At 51.6% G+C, this 20,597-nt stretch overlaps 2 protein-coding genes across 8 annotated transcripts; one reads left to right on the forward strand and one right to left on the reverse strand.

Moving 5' to 3' along the window:
* Positions 1–247: 247 nt before the first annotated feature.
* On the reverse strand, positions 248–6,018 carry IRX2 (iroquois homeobox 2). 2 transcript variants are annotated; one of them, XM_033178745.1, is made up of 5 exons: positions 5,506–6,018; positions 3,750–4,155; positions 2,713–3,420; positions 1,908–1,983; positions 248–1,180 (listed from the first exon to the last, which is right to left on the reverse strand). In XM_033178745.1, the coding sequence occupies exons 1-4, from the start codon at positions 5,752–5,754 to the stop codon at positions 1,931–1,933; spliced, it is 1,416 nt and encodes a 471-aa protein (XP_033034636.1). In that variant the 5' UTR covers positions 5,755–6,018; the 3' UTR covers positions 248–1,180; positions 1,908–1,930. The 2 variants fall into 2 exon arrangements, with proteins under 2 accessions (XP_033034636.1, XP_033034635.1); XM_033178744.1 differs by having other exon boundaries at positions 248–1,983.
* Positions 6,019–6,476: 458 nt separating this feature from the next.
* On the forward strand, positions 6,477–9,718 carry CUNH5orf38 (chromosome unknown C5orf38 homolog). Of its 6 annotated transcripts, none has more exons than XM_033178751.1 (3): positions 6,477–6,805; positions 6,947–7,094; positions 9,342–9,717. In XM_033178751.1, exons 1-2 carry the CDS (start codon positions 6,606–6,608, stop codon positions 6,948–6,950), a joined length of 204 nt encoding a protein of 67 aa, XP_033034642.1. In that variant the 5' UTR covers positions 6,477–6,605; the 3' UTR covers positions 6,951–7,094; positions 9,342–9,717. The 6 variants fall into 6 exon arrangements, with proteins under 6 accessions (XP_033034642.1, XP_033034639.1, XP_033034640.1 ...); XM_033178748.1 differs by having other exon boundaries at positions 7,021–7,094; XM_033178749.1 differs by having other exon boundaries at positions 7,021–7,094; positions 9,345–9,717.
* The last annotated feature ends 10,879 nt before the right edge of the window (positions 9,719–20,597 follow it).

The following is a 20,597-nucleotide window of genomic DNA, read 5'->3' on the forward strand; positions in this document are numbered from 1 at the left end:
AGTAAGTCCCTCCCCCCAGATCCTCACCCTAGGTTTAATGTGCATTATAGGAAAAGGAGAGTTAAGAAATCCTTCCATAAATTTGAATAATTAGGCCAATTTGGATAATTCAGGCTTTAAAAAAACAATTATTTCCATCAGTAATTTATTGGTGGGAGGGCGTAACTCTCCATTATCAATATTATTCTCCAGTTTGGTTTACTAAGGAGGTTCAAGAAGCCAGCATCAGAAATAAATATAAAATGCATAGGGTGTCAGATCATTTTATTTTGCCAAGTTTTAAAAATTTACACTAACAAGTAATTAGCATACTCAGGGCACAAAAATCTTTTTTTTTTTTTTTTTTTGCAATACATCTATAGAAATCATCTAGAGCACGTTTCTCCTGATTGTATACTTCTCTTCCATCTGATTTTTTTTTTTTTTTTAATGATCAGGAAACGAGAGTTTATTTCACACAGCTTTTCATTAAAAAGGTGAGATCAGATCACCTGGAGGTTATCACTGGAGCTCCACCCCAAATCATTCTTCTAGGAAAAATAAGCCCCAAACACCATGTTATTGTAGACTAGTCTGTTTTTATTTACAATTTAAGATATAAATTAGTAAAGAATTCGTGTTAAACAACCAACAAAGATTGTATAACCAGCAATGTTCAAATAAAAACCGGGCAGAATTTATTTACAAAAAGTTTAGATTCCATTGCAATACAACTTGCATAAATTACTAGAAGCTTTATATCATTATAAAAATAAATATCAAATTTGTTTCCACTTCTGAAGTACTCAAGTTCTTCAATCACGTTTTATTTCTACTGTGTACATCTTTTACAAATAAACTTTACAGTAAATCCTATCACACCTATAGAATATATACCGTGGCAATGAAGTGATCAATTCAAGATATCCTGAGAAAAACAGATTGTTTTCAAAAGTCACACATACATAGGGGAAACTATACTATGCCAACAAATTCACGTATGTCCAACAATAGTCTGTTCCAATTGTTAGAGTCTGTGGGTTGACAGTGCTGTGTGGATCCTTCTCTTTTACAGTGGCACAAGATGTGGTCTGGATTTAGACATCTGTTTGTTGTATCTGTAAATTTATGAGCTTGGGAAGAGAGAAGGGCCTCCTGACTTTTTTTTTTTTTTTTTTCCCAAAGCAATTGTGACACCTACCTGTGGACCAAGGAAAAACCAAATCATCCCCAATCTTTCAGTTCCACACCAACACCATTATAAAAACGAGTTGATCTGAAGTGGTTCTACCTCTTTCTTATCTTCAAGATCTACACTTAGTAATTCTGACTCGTTGCAAAGCAACACATTTTTTCAGATGCTGTTGTGAGCCCCAGGAGAATGTCAGAGTCCTGTCCACTTGGACATGGGTGGAGGCGAGGTTGGGAAGGGCTGATAAAAGACCAGGACGCCTTGGGTCTCTTCAGTCTTATTTTGCAAACATCATCTATAAAGGTTTTTGCTACTCCGAGTTTTGGTAGCCCAAGCTCATCAAAGCATGTGTGTATTATGTGTCTAGCATAGTAAAAATGGCTCTAAATTGCATACGAATGCCCAGATAGTAATAATCTATTGTTTCAAAAGAAAACAACAGTAGTGTGTAATATATATATATACACATGTACTATATATACACACATATATATATTACACACACACACACATATATATATTTTCTTTCCCTAGGTAAAGGAGTGATAGAACTTGTGCCAAAAAGAGGGAATCTATAAAACAGAAAAGATAGTTTCCCCCTTGAGGAAAGAAAAGACTGGACAAGATTGAAATGCTCTGTCTTCTAACCCCATGACCAGAAGCAAGAAAAACACATTAAGCAAGCTGGTGCTGGGAGGCTCCAGAGGGTCTGGGAAGCACCAGGGTGCCCACTTACTTGCATTGCTGTGCTCGGCCCTTCTATAGGTAGGGCTGGACGCCCCCGCCAACCACGGTGCAGCCCTCGCTGGCATCTGTCAGGGGAGTGGGCAGTTAGTCAGAACCGATCCCACAGCCTGCTGACTGCGCAGACCACCGTGCACCCACCATCCTCCACTCCCGGGCAAACAGCAGTTTGGGAAACCGACTGTCTTCAGGGCTGCTATCTGAGACGACTTTTGGTGACGTTCCCTAGTTCTTAACTTTCCCCCTTGAGCTCCTCCTTCGGGTAGCCTGACTCAGGAGCAACAGAGGCAATATAGAACAGGGGAAAAAAATGGTTTTCTTTCAGAACAACAACAACAAAAAGCGGAAAAAACGTTTGATTTTCTCTTTTGAAGACAAACGCCTCTGAGAGTAACTGGAACTTTCTGTTTGCTTCTAGCCAACGGCAGAAAAGCAGATTCAACTCTGACTCCTTAACCAACAAGACACCGAAACACAGCCAGGCTGATTAGGGGGACGCGCTGTAATTGGAATTTCGTGGCAATCTGGGTTTGCCGAAACTAAGACAGCCAAGATAATAACAGTCAAAATAACAGTAAATTAAGTAAAAATAAATAATAACACGGCAAGTCTAAAAAGAGGGCCGCACCTTCTTTGGCTTCCATCTCGCCCTCCGCCCTCACTCTGCTAATTCTGGGTCCCAGGAGCGGCCCCCTGGATCTTCTTCCCGGACCCTCCCCGGGGTCTCCCGAGCGCTCCGCCTCCCCGGGGCTGGCTCTCCCTCCCCTCCCGGGCGCCCCCGGTCGCGGGCTGCCTACCTTTCTTGGGCTCGTAGCCGCCGCCCGGGGGCCGGTAGTGGGACTCGAGCGGGTGCGCGCCCGCCTTGCCCGCGTCGCTGGCTGCCTTGGGCGCGGTGTGCAGGGCCTCGCCAGGGGCCGCGGCCGCGGAGTTGTACCGCAGGAGGCCCTGGCCCTGCAGCGCCGCGTTCAAGTTCCCGTAGTTTGTGTAGTTGCCGTAGAAGGGCGACGTGTAGTACAGGGGGCGGCCTAGCAGCGGCGAGGCAGGGTAGGGCGAGCCTCCCGGCGGTGCCCCGGAGGAGGCCGGCGCGGCGGCTACGGGCAGCCCAGGTGGCCCGCAGCCCGGGCCCAGGCTCGGCTGCTTGAGGTCCGACGTGGCGATCTCGGCCAGCGACCACAGCTTGGGCTTGCTGGCGGGGGGCGGCGCGCCCGGAGACGTCCGGCTGCCCTGGGGCGTCTTGCCGCCACCGCGGGGCGCAGCCTCGGGCGGGGGGCTCAGCAGCGGCGCCTCCAAGCCGGTGAGCGGCGACGAGGTCACAGGCTTGGGCGGCGCCAGGCCCCGCTCGCCCTCCTCGTCGTCGTCCTCGTCGTCCTCCAGGTCGTCGTACTTGTCCTTGCACTCGGAGCCCGATTCGCACAGGGGGTCCCCGGCACGGCAAGGAAGCTTTTCCCCGTCCGACTCAGCCGAGCACGAGTGATCCGTGAGCGAGTCCACGTGCAGGCTGATCCCTGCGGGGGCGCGGGCACGGTGGGTGGCACCAGGGGACAGCGCAGGCACCTGGAGCCCCCTCCGCCCCTTGTCCTGCGGCACTGGGCCCTCCCCATAGGACCCCTCACCTCGCCCCCACCCGGCCACGTGACAGGGGGAGACTGATCTCCCCGGGAAGCGCCCCAGGAATCGCTCGCTCAAATCCCGGCGACCCCAGACCCATGCGGGGCGGCTGGGGCTCGGGCCCGGACCTGGGATGTCCGGTGGGCAGCGTCCTCCCGACCTTAGCTCTGCGCCCCGCCTGGGAAGAAAGCGCCCCGAGACCTTGCGCCGGCCGCTGCCCGCTCACCTTCGTCCTCCGCCGAGGTCTCCGTGCCCTCCTGCGCCTTATCGGGACTCTCGTCCTTGCTTCTGGCCGCGTCGCCCTCGTCCTCATCCTCATCCTCGCTTTTGTTCCTCGGGGCCCAGGTCATCTTGTTCTCCTTCTTGAGGCGCCGGCGCGCGTTGGCGAACCAGGTGGAGACCTGGGTGAGGGTCATCTTGGTGATGATGGCCAGCATGATCTTCTCGCCCTTGGTGGGGTAGGGGTTCTTGCGGTGCTCGTTGAGCCAGGCCTTGAGCGTGGCCGTGGCGTCCCGCGTGGCGTTCTTGCGGTACGCGGGGTCGTTGAGCTGGTACGGGTAGGCCGCGCTGCCATACGGGTGGTAGCTGATGGCGCCGGTCATGCCGGTGGTGTGCGCGTCGTAGGGTGCGCCCTGGAACCAAAAGAGCCTGTGAGTGGAGTGTGCAGAGAGCCAGCGAGCAACCAGCCGGAGGATGCCGCCCCTCCGCCCGCCCACGGCCACCGTTCCCCCGTGAGTCTCTGGCTCTGGGGCTGCGCTTCCCGCGGCAAAAGAGCAGGAAAAACGCAGTGTGGTTCGGGACCAGCTGTTGATCACAAAAAGTATCATAGTTTTATTCTCGAATTTTTAAACTATTTCACTTTCCCAAAATGACCCATCTTCCCCCAAGTGTTCCGGAGCTGCGCGTGGCGATGTACACAAACCCTCGCACGTGCACGCACACAGGCCCACAGGTAGCTCTTTGATATCTAAATTTCTGCCGTTGCCTGGAGTGCCGCTGCCTCCCCCTACTCCCTCTTCCCCGCCCTTATATGGTTAAAAAAACACCCCAGAGCCCCCAATTCACTATTCACTGCTCTAAAGCTGGGCAAATCCAATTTGCAACTCAGAAGCCAGTCACCGTTTCGAATTCTTCAAATACGCCGTAATTAGCATTTTAATTCATCTTTTAACTTTTAAATTCGAGACATTTGCAGCCTTCGCCAAGGCCCCAGCGACTCGGTCGCTGCCCAGAAATTCCGCCGAGGGACGGGAGTGGTGACAATCCCGTAATGGCCTCAATCGCCCGTAACGTGCTTCGCTGCGGCCCGGGCCCGGCCCAGCTCAGGAACCTCAAGACTCGCGGGCCGCCCCAGATCGCCGGAGCAGGAGCTACGCTCGGGGCACGGAGCACTCAGGCGGCCCTTAGCGGGTCACACGCCCGCATGCACGATTTTTGGAAGCATGGTCTGCGGGACAGATTAAGGCCGAAACCTGGGCGCCTCGGATGGACTCGGGAGCCGCAGCTGGATGTTCGGCTCCCGGGCCCAACTCGGTGACCCCCGGTGGCCCCCGCCGCCTCGAGCCCCGCGAGTGAATGCGAGCCGCCTGGCCGTCGGCCCAGAGGCCGCAGTGACGTGGACCCTCGCGCCCCACGCCAATGTAGACGAGCACACAACCCGCTCCCAACGCCTTCCCAGGCTGCGGTGCGGGAACGAGGGACAAACCGCGCCAGACCCCGGCCCCCGGCGGAGAGGCACTTCCCAGACTCTCAGAGAAAATTAGCCGGCGAGCCGAGGGGACGCGCCGGGGGAGCGCGGGTCCCGGCCGGACTCAGGGACCTCCCCGCCGGCCGCGCTGCCCTCCCCACCCGGGGCCCGGCTCAGCCTGCCGGCGACTCCTGAGCCGCCGGCCGCGCCACATTCCCAGCGGCCCCCGCCCGCCGAACCCTAGCTCCGCTCCGCGGGCGCCCCGGAGTCCTGCGTCCCGCCCGCTCCGGGTTACCATGTAGGACGGGAAGCCGGCGGCGGCGGCGGCGGCGTCGGCCGAGTACTGCAGCGGGCTCCCGAAGCCGGTGGCCGCCTGCGCTGTGAAGGCCGCCGAGCCCGGGTAGGGGCTGAACGCCGAGCCCGACGCCGAGCGCGCCAGCTCCTCGCTGCGCGGAGCCGCCAGAGCCGACGCGCCGTAGGCCGGGCACGAGTAGAGCGCCAGCGAACCGGGCGCCTGGTACAGGTAGCCCTGCGGGTAGGACATGGTGGGCGCGGGGCGCCGGGCCCGCGTCACGCCGAGCAGCGGGCAGGGCGCGCGGCGCCCTCCATCCACGCCCGGCCGGGGCGCGGCGCGGCGACGGGCACCCGGACGGCGGGCGGAGGCAGGCCGGCCCGGGCACTAGCCTGGGCGGCCCGCGGGCCGGGGCTGCGGCGGGGTGGCGGTGGCGGAGGCGGCAGCGCGGAGCCGGTGGGCGCAGCCGCGCGCCAGGCCGGCGGTCGGGGTTTGGGGGAGTCTGGAGTCGGGAGTGAGGAGTTGAGGAAGGAGCGCTCGAGTTTCCGAGGGACATTGGAACGCGCAGCTGTCCATCACGCGCTCATCTGCATATTCGGGGGCCCGCCCCTCCCCTGCTCCGCCCGCTCCAGCCTCCAGGCCGCGGCCGGGGGAGGGGCAGAGAGAAGGAAGGCAGGCGGGGGAGGGAGGAGGCGACGGAGGCGGGCAGCGGGAGGGAACCACAGGCTTTTGTGGCGCAGCCGCCTCTCTAGCAGCTCCGGCCCCAGCCCGCGGCTCGCGGACCTGAGCCCGGCGCGGCCGCGCTGCGTGCCCCGGCGCGCACCCCTCCCACTCCCACCCATTCGCAGCCACGTCCCTTGCCCCGCTCCGGCTGGCTCCCACCGTCCCCGGCCACCTTATTCCCCCCCGCCCGGCCCCCGCCTCTTCCAGCCACTACCCCGCCCCCCACCCCCTTCTCCACCCTCGCGGACTAGGCAGAGGCCGCCCGCGGTCAGGCCAGGCCGGGTCCACTTGGGGGGCTCACGGTCTGTCCCGCTGTGCACCCCGAGGAGGCTGGGCCCCTGTGTGCAATCCGGAAGTCGCAGGGAAGTGGGGAGGTCAGGATGGTGGCGCCCGCGGCTCGGGTCCTCCTCTGGGCAGTGCGCGCGGCTCTCACTTCCACGGTCCCGGACCTGCTCGGCCTCCCGGCCGGAGGCTCCCCGCGTGGCCTCGCGTCTGCTCGCCTACCCCTCGCGGCCCGCTCCTCGCAGCATGGACCTGGATCCGGGGCTCCTTGGTTGCGAATTGCCAGGAGGGCCCTGAGGTGAGCTTTCCGCCCCCAAATCCGCAGCGCAACCCCCGGGGCCCTGAACGTTACGACTTTCCACTGTTGGGAATGCCGCCAGGGCTTCACCTAAGAAGACGGCGTCCCCTGAAGACTTTTATTTTATTTTGTTTTTCTAAGTTGACTCCTCTTTCGGATTTGTGTTGTCAAAACACTGGGGGGATGATTGTTACCCGACAAACCGCCTCTGGCAGGACCTGAAGCCTCCCGGTCACCTCGGGAACCGGCAGGAGCTCAGGCTGGCGCCTCCGGTGCAGTGGCATTACAGGTAGCTCAGGTGACGCGCGGCTGGAGTTGGGGGGCGATTGCCTTGTGGGGCTCAGAATCGAGGCGGTTGGCGAGGGTCCCTGGGACCTCAGCTTCCTAGAACCCGCTCCCCATCAGCTTCTTCATCCCTCTTCCACTTGGGGATGGCCGAAGAGGGCGTCTGACGGCCCACTCCGAAGGATCACCTATGGGGGGCGCTCAGGGGGATGGAAGAGTGTCAGGTCTGTGCTGGCCTATTGGGAGCACCCACCCAACAGGTGCCTCTATCCTCGGAAGCCGTCTCGGGTGGGTGCGGTGGAGGAGAGAGAGCGCTGTGGCCTGGGGCGGGCCTCAGTTTAGGCCTGCAGCCGACTCCTGCACCCCCGCTGGCCCTGCAGCCTGCGGAGCGGCCTTGGTGATCTCAGGACGCAGGGCATGTTGCGGCCTCCCCGTCGTGCAGCTGCAGCGGCGCGGAGGGAGCGGAGCTCGGGTTACCAGCCTGGTCCAGGGTGCAAGAGAAACACTCACGGCATCAGGCTGTCTTTCCCCAGGTGCACCGGAACCAGTTGCAAACTGCAGTGCTGGGCTTGAGGATGGCTCCTCCTGAGCCGGCAGGCAGGGCGACTCTCCCGGTAGGCGCGATCCAGGCATGTTACCCCTCCCGCCAGGAGCTCCCGAGCCAAGCCAGTCGCCCCCTACTAGTTCTCCCACCCACCCCTTCGCCCACACTGCTCCTCCATCACTCTTCCTACAAACCACACCCCCATCCTGCACACATCCTCTCCAGGTCCTCTCAGCACACGCACACGCACACACACCCACGACCACCGCTCCCTCCACCCACAGACTCCTCGTTCCCACAGGCTGGGGCTCCTGCAACGACCCAGCATGGGGGTTTCAACCATGCTGCGAGTCCACCTGGGACATCCTAATTCAGCTCAGCGCAGATACTTTTATTCAATTACTATAGAGTTGAAAAACAGACAGACAGAGGAAGCAGCGGGGTTGGGCGAGCCCTCGACAGTCTGCGACATTTTTGCGCTTCCTGGGAGGGAATTCCTCCAAGAAGAGGGGTAAATGAGAGGCCCACACGCTGAATGGCAAACACAAACACTGGCAGATCAATGGCAGCTTTTAGGGTTCTTTTCCGATCAGATCAGTTTAAATGAAAAAAAAATCGGGTGTAATTTTTATCACCAGGGAGGACTGGCCTGGAGTATTTCCATTTCTAAAGAGCGGTTCCCGCTGTGGTTTCATTAGCATATGGGGCTCATCCTCCCTCCCCCTCCCTTGACACCCCCGGGCCTGACCTCTTCCAGGGACAGAAGAGAAAACAGCCAGTTATTACAAAAACATCCTCAGTTTGGAGCTGGAGTGTCTGCTTTGGATACAGTCGATTCTGACATCAATTAAATATATAACCAGACACGTGCAGTGACCGGGAGGGTCCGCTCACCCAGGGTGCATCTCCAGAAACGCCGCCTGCCCTTCCCCTCTGTTTAGCTCAGTGCTGGGAGTTTGAAGATGGGCTCTTCCCGTCCTGTGTGTATTATACTCCTCCACTGAAATCTAAATTTTCCATACCGTTGCTGCCTGTTACTAATAAAAACCGTCTACCTTGCACTATTAAACAGTCGACCCTTACTACATGCCGTTTTTATTGGTAGTGACTGTAGCAAATTAAAATGCCTACGCAGGGACATTAAAAACTTACACTCGTCATTGTTATTGGAATATATAAACTCCATTTTGCTTTAAAGCTCTCAGATACTAAAGAAAAAAATCATTTTCCTTAAGTTAAAGTTGGCTTGGTCTTCTTCTTAAAAAAAAAAAAAAATCAATCACGAGAAAACATGCTGGCAGCGTGGAGTCTTGGCGCGGCGGTCCCGGCAAGGCTGCTTGAGAGGGTGGCGGACTCAGCCCGGACTCGGTCTCGGGGCCACGAGGGCCGCAAGGCCGCGGCTCGGGGAGAGGAGAGCCTGGGATGTTTTGCTCAAGGGCGAAGGGGGTGCTCAGGCCTGTGTGGTCGCTGGGGAGGGCCGGGCACTGGGCTTCTGCGGTTTTTCAGTTGCCATTTGAGCTGGAAGGAGGGACTGAGCAGGCACGCAGGGGAAACCGAGTAACTGCTTTGAAAACGCGACCCCTGGCCACAGTAACCCAGGCGACGTGCAGTTTCAGGTTCATAGTGGGCCCTGCCCCTTTCCCAGGTGTGCTCTAGGAGACGGGAAAAAAGTTAACACTGTTCTATTTTTCTTTATTGTCCCTCCAGCAGCCAAGGAATTTAGAATGAGTCCACGTGGACATGCAAGTCTCAGCGAATGGGGATTTCCTGCGAGGCCGAGCGCGAGGACCAGCTGGCCTCGGAGGCTCTGGCTCCGGCTCGGGGTCTCCCCGGGAACGCGGCAGGCCGAGAAGGCCGGGGCGCTCGCCGGGCTCGGCGCAGTCCTCCGTGTCGCGGGGACGAAGGAGCCGACGCAGGCCAGGAGTCGTGCGCGCGGGCGGCGAGGGGGCGCTGTGGCCCGCGTCTGCCGGCCTGAGTCCTGGCAACGGTGGGCGCGACCCACCTCCTCCCACGTCGGCTTAATTCGGGGAAGAAGAAAAAACGGCATCAAGGCATTTCAATAAAACTTAAGCGGTTCCTGATCCTTTCTCATTGTGGTTCCTTATGAGCTTTCGGTGTCTGGGGGGAAACAGTTACCGTTCGGGGGTGTGGCAAACTTTTTTGGCAATTAAGATGGAACAGACACGTTTTATGTGGGTTTCCTTTAATGAAGTAACATTGGAAATGTAAGTAGTTTCAATGCATCAAATCACATCGCTACCGTATTCACGGTCACCGGTCACTGGCTCTCCCGTTCCAGCGCTCCCCCCGTTTGTCGAGGGAAAGAGCGAGGCAGGAACAGGGGGATGGGGACATGAGAAGCTTGGCTAAGCAATTTTTCCTTTCTTTGAAAACAAATACGTCGTCATAAATGGAACAAAATTTAAGTCAACATGGAACGCACATCTCTTTCAAACGTCGTTTCCAGGTCTAGTACTCTGTGAGTAGGTTGGACTGGATTTCACGCGCAACCGGCATTTCTAGGCTCTCAAAGACGCTTCTGAGGCCTAAATGTGTTCCTGGAAAACACGCGCAAAAGAGCATCCGTGGGAGACTGAGCGGTCCCAGCAGCTCCAGTCCTGGCAGGATGTGCGAGGCCTCTCGGGGTTTTCAAATGGGCCCCCGAGGCCTGGGAGATCCCCGAGTAGCCACGTGGGAGCCCACTTTAGGGACTCCGGGCGGCGGCTACTGTGGGCTGGGAGGGTCCCCGCCCGGGCTGCTCCCAGCGCCTGGACCTGGGACCTTACAGCGCGCTCTTTTCTTTTCCTTTCATTTCTTTCCTTTTTATGTATTTATTTATAATTTACATTCTAGGGACCTCGTATTCAGCCAACCAGCTCTTGCTTACTTAACCGCCCTGTTTTTAGCTCCGGATTTCTGCGACGTCTCCCCATGGCTAACTTGCCCTTCCCGGCTTCCTTTACTGCTCTGCAAAATTTGCCTTCCTTCCACAGATGCCCCGCCTCCGACGTGCTTCCTGAAGTTTCTCTCCCGCGCAGAGTCTCCACAATCCTGAATTCTCCAGCATCTCGCCGACTCCGTCTCTATCCTCCTCTCCTCCCTAATCTGGCGCTGGCTTCGCCCTCTTTCTCTCTCCTCCTCCTTCCTACGCGACCCGCCCCCTCCCCCCGGGTCGCCCTTCTCCCCGTCCGGGTCGGGAGCGCCTGGTGGTCAGGCGTCCGCGCGGCTCCAGCTCGAGGTCCCGCCACGCTGGGCCGCTCGTGGGCGGTTCTCACCCAGCGCACCCTGGAAACGGCGCGTCCCGCCAGCTGCGGTTTCAGCCTGGGAGGGAGCGCGGCGCGGGGAGCCTGCAGCGCCTGGAGAGGGAGGAAAGGGGACATTTCCGTGGAAATGGACAGACCAGAGTTCCTTGAAGCGATCGCAGTTGAAAGACACCCTCTTCAGAATCAGCAACCACCTGACCGCCTTAGTTCCTCAACAGGAGATGGTTCGAAGATGAAATGTTTGAAACTCCGCCGCCGTTTCACCTTGGCACACACGCGCACGGCAGGCCCAGATCCGCACAGAGACGCAGACACGCGCGCACTCGGGCTTCCCGGAGAGGTCGGCGCGTCTTGCTGAAGCTGTTCTGGTCAAGAGGAGTTGTCAGGGCTTTGCTTTGTTTTTGTTTTGTCTTTTAAATGTGCAGGAGACAGTCTTCCGCAGAACTTAGCTCCCTCAATCCCGCGTCCCTCCAGCAGCTCCTCCGTGGCTTTGCAATCTTCTTTTTAAACACCAGAGCGCACCTCGGTGCTGGCCTCGGTGGGGGTGGGGGGCGCGGGGTGTGCGGTCACCCAGGAGGCTGCGGAGAGTGCAGGGCTCAGCTCCGTCCCGACGAGAGCAGATAGGACTCCACGCTCGCAAGAAACGTTAGAGAAAAGGAAACACTTTCTCGAGTGTTTTTACAATTATTTTAATCCAACCAGCGAGGCTCTAAAGAGCGTTTATCTTGAGGCCGTGTTGAATACTCTTTGCCAACTGTAAATTCGGCGTGTGTGCCCGAACAGCTAGCTCTGACCGGGGGTTCGGCAGCACATGGCTAGGCGCACACGGAACTCCTCCTTCCCAAACCCTTCTGCAAGATCCTACACCCCTGGAGTACATATGCAGGGGGAGGGGAGGGTTGGGTTTTGCTTTATTTGCTTTTTTTTTTTTTTAAATATCTATACGACTGGGAATGCAGAAATTTTAAAAATGGATACATTTGAGTGTGTTAAAAGTAAAAACGTCTCTTGAGCAAAACATAAACTGCTAACCCCAACGGGGGAGAAGATATTTGCCCTACCTGTAAATAACAAAGACTCCTCTACAGCACCAGGAGGAATTCTGACTGCCAATGGGCGAAGACGAGGCACCCAGGGAAATAAAGGGACAGGGATAGGGGCAGCCCTTCAAGCAGAGGAGACGCCTGAGAATGCGCAAATTCACTGGCTGCATATCTCTAGGCAACAGGAGATGCCACTTCACACTCATTGATGACACCCAGCAAGGCCTGGAGTGTGCACTGTTGAAACTCTTCCTGCGGTGCAACTTAAATTTCTATAGAGAAATTCGGGAGACATTGGCCGCATCTAGAGAGCAGAAGGTTCGTGCTCCCTGGCACCCAGCACACAGGTGCTGCGGAAGCCGGACGGACGAGGCAGCCCTGGAGCATGGTTTGCAGGAGTGCAAGACTGGAAGCCTCCTCCAAGGCCTCCACTCCAGGCCTGGATAAAGAATTCGTGGCATATTTCACCGAACAGAATGTCCCCTGGGGCGAAAGGGGATGAAGTCATTCTACTTGTACCAACTTGAGTGCCTCCTAAAAGTGTAACCTTGGGGGCTGGGATACAGAAGGGTGATGCTGACAATGGAATTTAAAAACAAACAGCAATATTTTGTGGTGTCTACAGGCATGGGGGTGGGGTAGCAGCAGCGTTACCATGGGAACAAAAGTCTCCCACACATGTCAGGCCTACGGAATCTTTAAAGAGGGATAGTGGGCGTGGGAGGAGGACTTAAACTCTGTTAGTCATGTTTTATTTCTGAAAAATAGATCTGAAGTAACTGTAGCAAAATCTTAACAATTCTTACTTTGGAATACTGGTTACATGGGTTTATATTACTCTTTTTTCATCAGATGAAATATTTTATATTCTGACAAAACTAAATAGTAGCATTTTATTAAAATGTCATATGCATTGAAGTATAATGTGGTAATTTGGGATTAATTCATTTAAATAAAACAGCTTTCTTAAAATATTTTATTTTTAATGTTCCTTTTCTCATCTCAATTCCCCCACCTTTAAAAAACCCAAACATATCTTGTAATTGCCATTTAGTCTTAAAGGTAATTCCACTTGCACACGTCTTTGTGCCCCTGTCCTGGGCATCCTGCAGAGGCTGTTCCAGCCCTGGCCCTCCCTCCACTTCCTCTCCAAGCCCAGGGCCTGGTTCCCACTTTGCTCATGGTGGTGCACAAGGGGAAGGGGTACTCTCTTGAGGCAAAGGACAAGCCTGAGTGTGCTGGGCGCAGTGTGACTGCACGCTGTCACCCACATGCGTCCACAGAAAAAGATGTGCTTCTACGGGCTATTTGACATTTTCTCTCATTCCAGAGTCTTTGTGGTTTAAAGAATATAGCCTGGAAAGGAAAAGGGCAGTCGGAGGCAGAAGGAAAGGCTGGCCTTTGGTGCTCAGCTGGACTCCAGGTTCTTGGCAGGCCCTTTCCCCTTCCACATCTCCTCTCACTCTCTGCATAGAACACAGGACCTTTCTGGTCCTTATGCTCCTTCTAGAAACAACCAGTTCTGCCTAGTTCTCTTCACTGTGGCCAGAAGAAGCTGGATCTTTGCAAATACAAATCTGCTGAGAGCCCCAGCACAGTGGGAGGCCTTCGGGGCTGGCCTTGGTCAGTAGTTAGAAGGTGATGTGTTTGGATGTGTGGTCCCTCCAAATCTCATGCTGAAATGTGGCCTCCAGGATTAGAGATGGGCCTCATGAGAGGTGTCGAGGTCATGGATGTAGGGTAGCCTCCAGTATTAGAGGTGGGCCTCGTGGGAGGTATTGAGGTCATGGATGCAAAGTCCTCATGAACTGCTTGGCACAGTAATGAGTGGTCATGAATTCATGGGAGAGCTGGGACTCCCTCTTCTCTCTCTTGTTCCCACTCTCACCCTGTGACACGCCTGATCCCCCATTGCCTTCTGCTGTGATTGGAAACTTCTGGAGGTCTCACCAGAAGCAGATGCCGGCATCACACTTCCTGTACAGCCTGAAAACCGTCAACCAAAATAAACATTTTTTCTTTATAAATTACCAGTCTCAGGTATTCCTTTAGAGCAATGCAAACACTCTGAGACACGAGGTCTGCGTATTTGATTCTGTTCTTCGCTGTGTTCAGATCTGGACAGGGAGGAGACTGTTGTTTCTGGAAAGTGACACAAGTCCAGCCCTCCCTGTACTGACGCGCCAACCAAGGCTGCTTCAGCCTGTGGACTCCAGGCTTGGTCAGTAGTTAGAAGGTGATGTGCTTGCACCCCTTGCCTTTCTGCCTGCACCCAAGCTCCCCGCCAGGCTGGGGCTCTCCAGGTGGCTTCCTCCTGTAGGCTTTGCATTTATTTCTCCCTTGGAGGTCAGCAGAGGCCCAGGAGGCTCCCAAAGCTCTGCAGCAGCCACTGCCAGAGCTGTAGGTTCCTGCTGGGATGGCTCTCTGGCCTCAGCCCAACCCCTGACTCCACACCTGGCATGTTGGGGGCACTAGACAAACATTGATTAAATGAACGTATGTGAGAAAGAATGAATGACTCACTCTCAGTTATTCTTCTTTATCTCTAAGAAGCATGGCGGGGTGATGAAGGAGGTAAACAAGAATGACAGGAACACTTGCCCACGGGCCCCCTGCCCCATCAAGAGCCGTCACTAGACATGACCAGGGTGAACCACCCAGGCTCCACCCAAATCATTTGATGGCACTCTTCAGCAGCACAGGCTCCCAAGGACAAAGCAAGAATAGTTGTGTAGGTTAAATTTTAGGGTTCCGTAAATAGATATGTACATTCAAAATAATATTTAGTCAAATAAATGCTTTCATTAACAATCCAAAACCATGTGTTCCTTGAGAAAAGCAGACATGAATTTTTATTGTTCTATCCCAAAGAACCTCCACAGCTCCCAGCACATAGTGGGTGCTCAATACAGCTAGTTGAGGGAATGAATGAATGCATGCTGAAATTTGGGGAAAAAGAAAGTTTAATAAAAGCAAACTAAACTTTAATAATATTTTCAGTAAAAAACAGACAAACAAACAAACAAAAAACAGTGGGAAAGAGTTATAGATATCTTATTTTAAAAGCAAATTAGATCCCAGCAGGGTTTTGTAGACATAGGCAAGTTTATTCTAAAATATATATGGAAAGGCATGGGCCTTAGAATAGCTAAAACAATTTGAAACAGAAGAATCCAGTGGGATAAATCAACACACCCAATTTCAAGATATTTATATGGCTATAGTAATCAACACAGGGTGGTGTTGGTGGACGGACAGGCCCTGATCAACGGAACAGAACAGAAAATCCAGAAATAGACCCACACAAATATGCTCCATTTATTTTTGACAAAGGCAGAAAAACAAATTCAATGTTTCAACTTTGTTGAAAAGTTGGCCTTTTCAACAAATGGAGCTGGAGCAATTAGACACCCATTAAAAAAAAAAAAAGTTCACTTTATGTAAAAATTAACCAAAAATGAATCACAGACTTAAATGGAAAATGGAAAATTATAAAACTTGAGAAAAATAGGGTAAAGTCTTCAGGACCTAGAGCTCTGCAGAGTTTTCAAATCAGATATCAAAAGCACGATACATAAAAGCAAAATTTTGATTAACTGAACTTCATCAAAATGTAAAACTTTTGCTTGTGTGAAAGACCCTTAAGATAATGAAAAGATGTATTAGAGACGGAGAGAAAATATTTGCAAACCACATACCTGATTAAGGACTCATATTTATAATATATAAAGAAACACAATAGTAAAACAGAGACAAAAAAACAAAACAAAAACAAAAAACAGAAACACAAACCAATTAGAATTTAGGGGGAAAACACAAATGCATTTTCTGTTTTTCAAAGAAAAAATATAGATGGCAAAAAAAAAAGCACATACAATGATTTCAATCTCTTTAATCATCAAGGAAATACAAATTACAACCACAGTGAGATCTATATATCTATCAGAGTGACAAAAAATTAAAATAGTAGCAATACCAAATACTGCAAAAATGCAGAGAAACAGGTCACTCATACATTGTTGGTGGGAATATAAAATCTTATATCCATTCTGGAAAACAGTCTGGAAGTTTCTTGTAAAACTGGAGATGCAACTACCATACAATCCAGCAATTGCCTTCATGGCTGTTGGTCCCAGAGACTCTTATGTTTCATGCAGAAACCTGTAAACCAACAGTCACAGCAGCTTTATTTGTAACAGACAAAACCCAGAATCGGCCCAGATGTCCTGGGCAGGCTTTAGGCAGGGAGTAAAATAGTTTCATTTACTTTTTAAAAGAAGATTCGTTCAGATATAATTAACATACCAGAAAACTTACCTATTTTAAGTGTACAGTTCAGTGATGTTTGGTATATTTAAAGAGTAGTGCAACCTTCACAGCAATCTAATTTTAGAAATTTCTGTCTTCCCCGAATGAAACCCTGTATACTTTGGAAGTCTTGTGTCTGGCCTCTGCTGAAGATACTGTTACTGAGTTTCACTGCTAGTGGCTTTCTTTGCAGTAGCTGGAGAGTGAAGAATGTCTGTCTGCTGAAGGATGACTAAGCAGAGTGTGGTTTATCCGCAGAGGGGAACAGCACTGGGCAACCACAGGGGAGGGTTTTGTCATTTTTAGAAGGAGACTAGACCCTGTTATAGGCAGAGGAAGGGGAGGGAGCAGGAGGCTGGGCCCCTCCTCCCAGCTCTAAGCTGGAAAGAAGAAAGGGAGGGAAGGAGGAAGGAAGGAAGGAGAAAGAGAGGAGAGAGAAAAAAGAGGAAGAAGGAAAAAGGAAGGAATAAAAAAGAGAAAAATTGAAGGAAGAAAGAGGGAATGAACGAAGGAAGGAAGGGAGGGAGGAAAGGAAGAAAATAAAGGAGGAAAAGGAAGGTGAGAAAGGAAGGAAAAGGAAGAAGAAAAAGAGGAAGACACAGCAACTACCGCAGTGTGTAGAAAACGCTTTATATGTACACATAAGAAATTACACTTATACAAATATTTATTTGTCTAAGTAACATATACATTTAGAAAAATGTTAAAATGGATAAGTAGTTCTAAAATGCTTAGTACAATGTATAATTTCCTGCCCTGCCATCTGCAGCTTAAAATCCTGGTGCTTACAGGCAGCATTTGCAGTTATTCTGACTTGTTTTTCTTTTTTTTTCTTTTCTTTTTTTTTAGCATTCACGCTCATATTATAAAGTAATAATCTTATACTTTCCTTTGTTGACCTAATCTATGTCTGAAATGAATGAATGAATGAATTATTGGCTTCCCATTTTGGAAGGTGAGGGCTGAGGAGAGTGACTCGAAGCCGCAATGGTATTGTCACCATGAGGACTCACAGCCCCAGGATGTATCCTGTCCCTTCCCAGAGTTCACCAATGGCCTCTGGAGAGCAGTTGCAGCTGTGACTCTGGGCGACAATCTGGCCAGTGCACGTGGATGGCAGGGGATGGTTACGCCTCTGTTCACCCAGAGCAGTCCCTCCACTTTTGTTTTTCAAATTCTCCGAATGACATCCAGGCCAGTGTTCTGGCTTTGTCTTGCTTCCTGTTTCAGGAGTGTTATGGTCAATGGGAAGTTGAGGCTCCTCAGGTTCAGGGGGAGCACAGCAAGCCAGGCGGCCACCCTAGGAGGCCCTGGCACAGGTGCTGCATTTGCCACCCCATTGCCACCTGTGGCTCCACGGCGTACCTGTGGGTGACTTTGCTCCCTACAACCACCCTGCCCTGCATCCTTTGCTGGACATTCTTTGCTGTGTTTAGGAACATTCTAAATCTCTTTATGGAACGCATTGTCAAGAGCAGTGAAACCCTAGAGAACTGTTTTTGCTGCGGCCGCTGCAGCACCCACATCCCACTGCTGACACCGGACCGTACTTGCAGAAGAGTGCTCTCTGACATTGCCAACAACCTCTCCTAGTCTTTTGCTGAATGTCCCCAGCATCTGTTCAGCAGACACAGAACTGATCTCTCCAGATCCTTAGCCAGTATCCCCACTCCTGGCCTCCTCTCCAGAGAAGTCAACACCAGGCGAGAGGCGTGGGACAACCTTGGCCTCCTGTTAGCACTGGCTGTGGCTTCCTCCTGTGCATGCTTGGGTCCCAGGCTAAAGGGGAGGTCTGGGAGACCCCTGTCCTCCTGAGGTGCAGTGAGGCCTCCAGTGTTTCTATCAGAGTATATTGTTTTTACTTTAGTTGGAACATATACTTGAGTTTTGTTTAATTTATGTCCAAATTGTTACTCTGTTGACACAGAGACCTCACCGAAAGTTCTCTTTGATAGTATCCTCTTTGCTGTGTACACAGTCTTTAGGCCTGCCTGTGAGTCTACATGCACATGTGTGTGTGTACATGTGTACATGCTGCTGTGCAGGGCAGGCTGTGTGTGACTGCATATATGTGTATATGTGTGGGGTGCCTGTACGCTTGACTTTTCTGGAGTGTCCAGGTGTGCAGGTCTCTGGGGACAGGCCTCAGGGAGGTGGCCCACAGCTATCGCAGCTACTATCAGGTGGTATAAGATCGTCATTTCCATTTGATAGCAGGACCTGCTTTTATTTTGTTTTTTGGGGGGCTGAACGACAATCTGGCTCATTCATTTTCCTTTGAGTGAGAACCTGACAATGTAAGAAAGCATGTGTTTTAAAAACAAGTTCTATCATAAGTTTATCCGTAAAATGGTCTTAATTGATCCAAATCATAATAAGGAATTTTAAAACTTGCCTATAATCAGCACCAGAGTATCCCTGACTTCAATCTTCTCTAATTCTCACGTTCTTCTTTCTGGGACCGCGATTCTCCTTTAGAGCCTCATCTCGTGTCAAGTCTGATCTTTGTTGGAATGGGAAACCGTTGTGACGGCCACACTCGTTTCTGCGGCAGCTCCCTGTGGTCAGTGAGTTCCAAGCTTGTTTCAAAGTGAAAGAAGAAGGAGGAGCGTTTGGGACCAGGGCTCTGGAAGGGGCACCAAGCCAGCCAGAAACAGAGGAAGCTGCGCAGCCCCATTGGGAATGTCACCATTTTCTGCTCCAGCCAGGCCAGGACGGAAGTCCAGTGCAAGCTCATGGTCATAGCTGCGAGTCTGGGGACAGCACGGAAAGGCACGCTTTCTGCTGCTTCTCTTGAGAATGTGCTGACAGGGTTACTCCTCTGAGGGTGCAAAGGTCGGGCAAGTGATGAGGGCAGGGGGCGGGCTGCGCTTCTGAAGGTGCAGAGCTAGGAACCACATCAGCACCTGCACTCCAGGAGAGCTCCCTTACAGGCAGGGGTTTCACAAGTGTCACCTGGACAAGTGGGTCATGGCCATCTCATAGGCAGTGACCTCGTGGTTCTTCTCCTGTAACTAAGGAAGGCATAGCAAAGAAGGCACAGAACATTTCACAAGGATGAATGTCAGTGCTAGATACAATATGGGACTGTGGCATGGTTTTTCTTTGTTTCTAAAAACAGTTATTATCTGCAGAAAGATTTGTAAGGCTACAAACAGAATTCCCAATGCTTTTATCATGAGGAATGAAATCTATAGCATGAAAGTGGAAATATTCACATTTGATCAGTCCTATACTTTTTGACCATTTTACGGTAAGCATGTATTTGCGGATTTAAAATATTTGCATACAAAAATGTTGAATTGGATGTATATCTTAATGAAATGAGAAGAGTATGTTTTTATATATGTTATCTTTTGTAATCTCTGAGTTTTCCACAGATTTATATGACAGAGAGAAATGTCACATTTATAGATATTTGGATTAAGGTAGACTATTACACAACTAAAGAGTCTATCTTAATTCAATTCAGCACACACACATATATTTCCAATTCATATTTAAAACTGAAGTGTCTTTATTTATGTATCTTCTCATAGATTAGAGGCCTTGTTTTTTTTCAACATTGACCTGTTTATTTACTGGATTTTATCTTAAAATAGATATAAAAGTTTCAAAATCATAATATCGACGTGACTACTAACAATAAATTCACTGAGTACAGTTTTAAAAAATTCTTTGCACATTTTTTTGCATCTATAAAATATCACACTTGGGATCTATACTGCAAGCATCATGTTCAAACTTCCTTGAAAATATTGTTTTATCTGTTACCTATTTTATACTCTGAAAGATTTATTTATTTCTGTGTTCAGTTTTAGTGTGTTTCCCCTTTGTGACTTGCTTGCATTTTTGCAAAATAACTTGCCTGGTTTAAAAGTCGGCCAGGCGCAGTGGCTTATGCCTGTAATCCCAACACTTTGGGAGGTTGAGGCGGGCGGATCACCCAAAGTCAGGAGTTTGAGACCAGCTTGACCAACATGGAGAAATGCCATCTCTACTAAAAATACAAAATTAGCTGGGCGTGGTGCACACTTGTAATCCCAAGTTACTGGGGAGGCTGAGGCAGGAGAATCGCTTGAACCCAGGAAGTGGAGGTTGTGGTGAGCCAAGATCTTGCCGTTGCACTGTAGCCTGGACAACAAGAGCAGAAAACAAATAAACAGGAAGGAAGGAAGGAAGGAAGGAAGGAAGGAAGGAAGGAAGGCAGGCAGCAAGGAAGGAAAAGGAGAGGAGAGGAGAGGAAAGAAAAAGAAAGGACAGACAAGTCATAAGAAGTGTGCTTGGTAATTTCTGGTATCTTTCCTTCTCTCCAGCTCATTGCCCCCGCCCTCTCTTCTTCCCTTTCA

This window comes from Trachypithecus francoisi, unplaced genomic scaffold (assembly GCF_009764315.1).
Source record: "Trachypithecus francoisi isolate TF-2019V2 unplaced genomic scaffold, Tfra_2.0 Lachesis_group2, whole genome shotgun sequence".
NCBI lineage: Eukaryota > Metazoa > Chordata > Mammalia > Primates > Cercopithecidae > Trachypithecus > Trachypithecus francoisi.

What these genes read in the sequence shown, in the direction of transcription:
- IRX2 (XM_033178745.1), bottom strand. Translation starts at nt 5,754, where the DNA reads ATGTCCTACCCGCAGGGCTACCTGTACCAGGCGCCCGGTTCGCTGGCG. An exon ending in CCGGCTTCCCGTCCTACATG is followed by an intron (nt 4,156 to 5,505) that starts GTAACCCGGAGC and finishes TTTTGGTTCCAG; the next exon opens with GGCGCACCCTACGACGCGCA. An exon ending in CGGCTACGAGCCCAAGAAAG is followed by an intron (nt 1,984 to 2,712) that starts GTAGGCAGCCCG and finishes CTCCCCTGACAG; the next exon opens with ATGCCAGCGAGGGCTGCACC.
- CUNH5orf38 (XM_033178746.1), top strand. Translation starts at nt 6,606, where the DNA reads ATGGTGGCGCCCGCGGCTCGGGTCCTCCTCTGGGCAGTGCGCGCGGCT.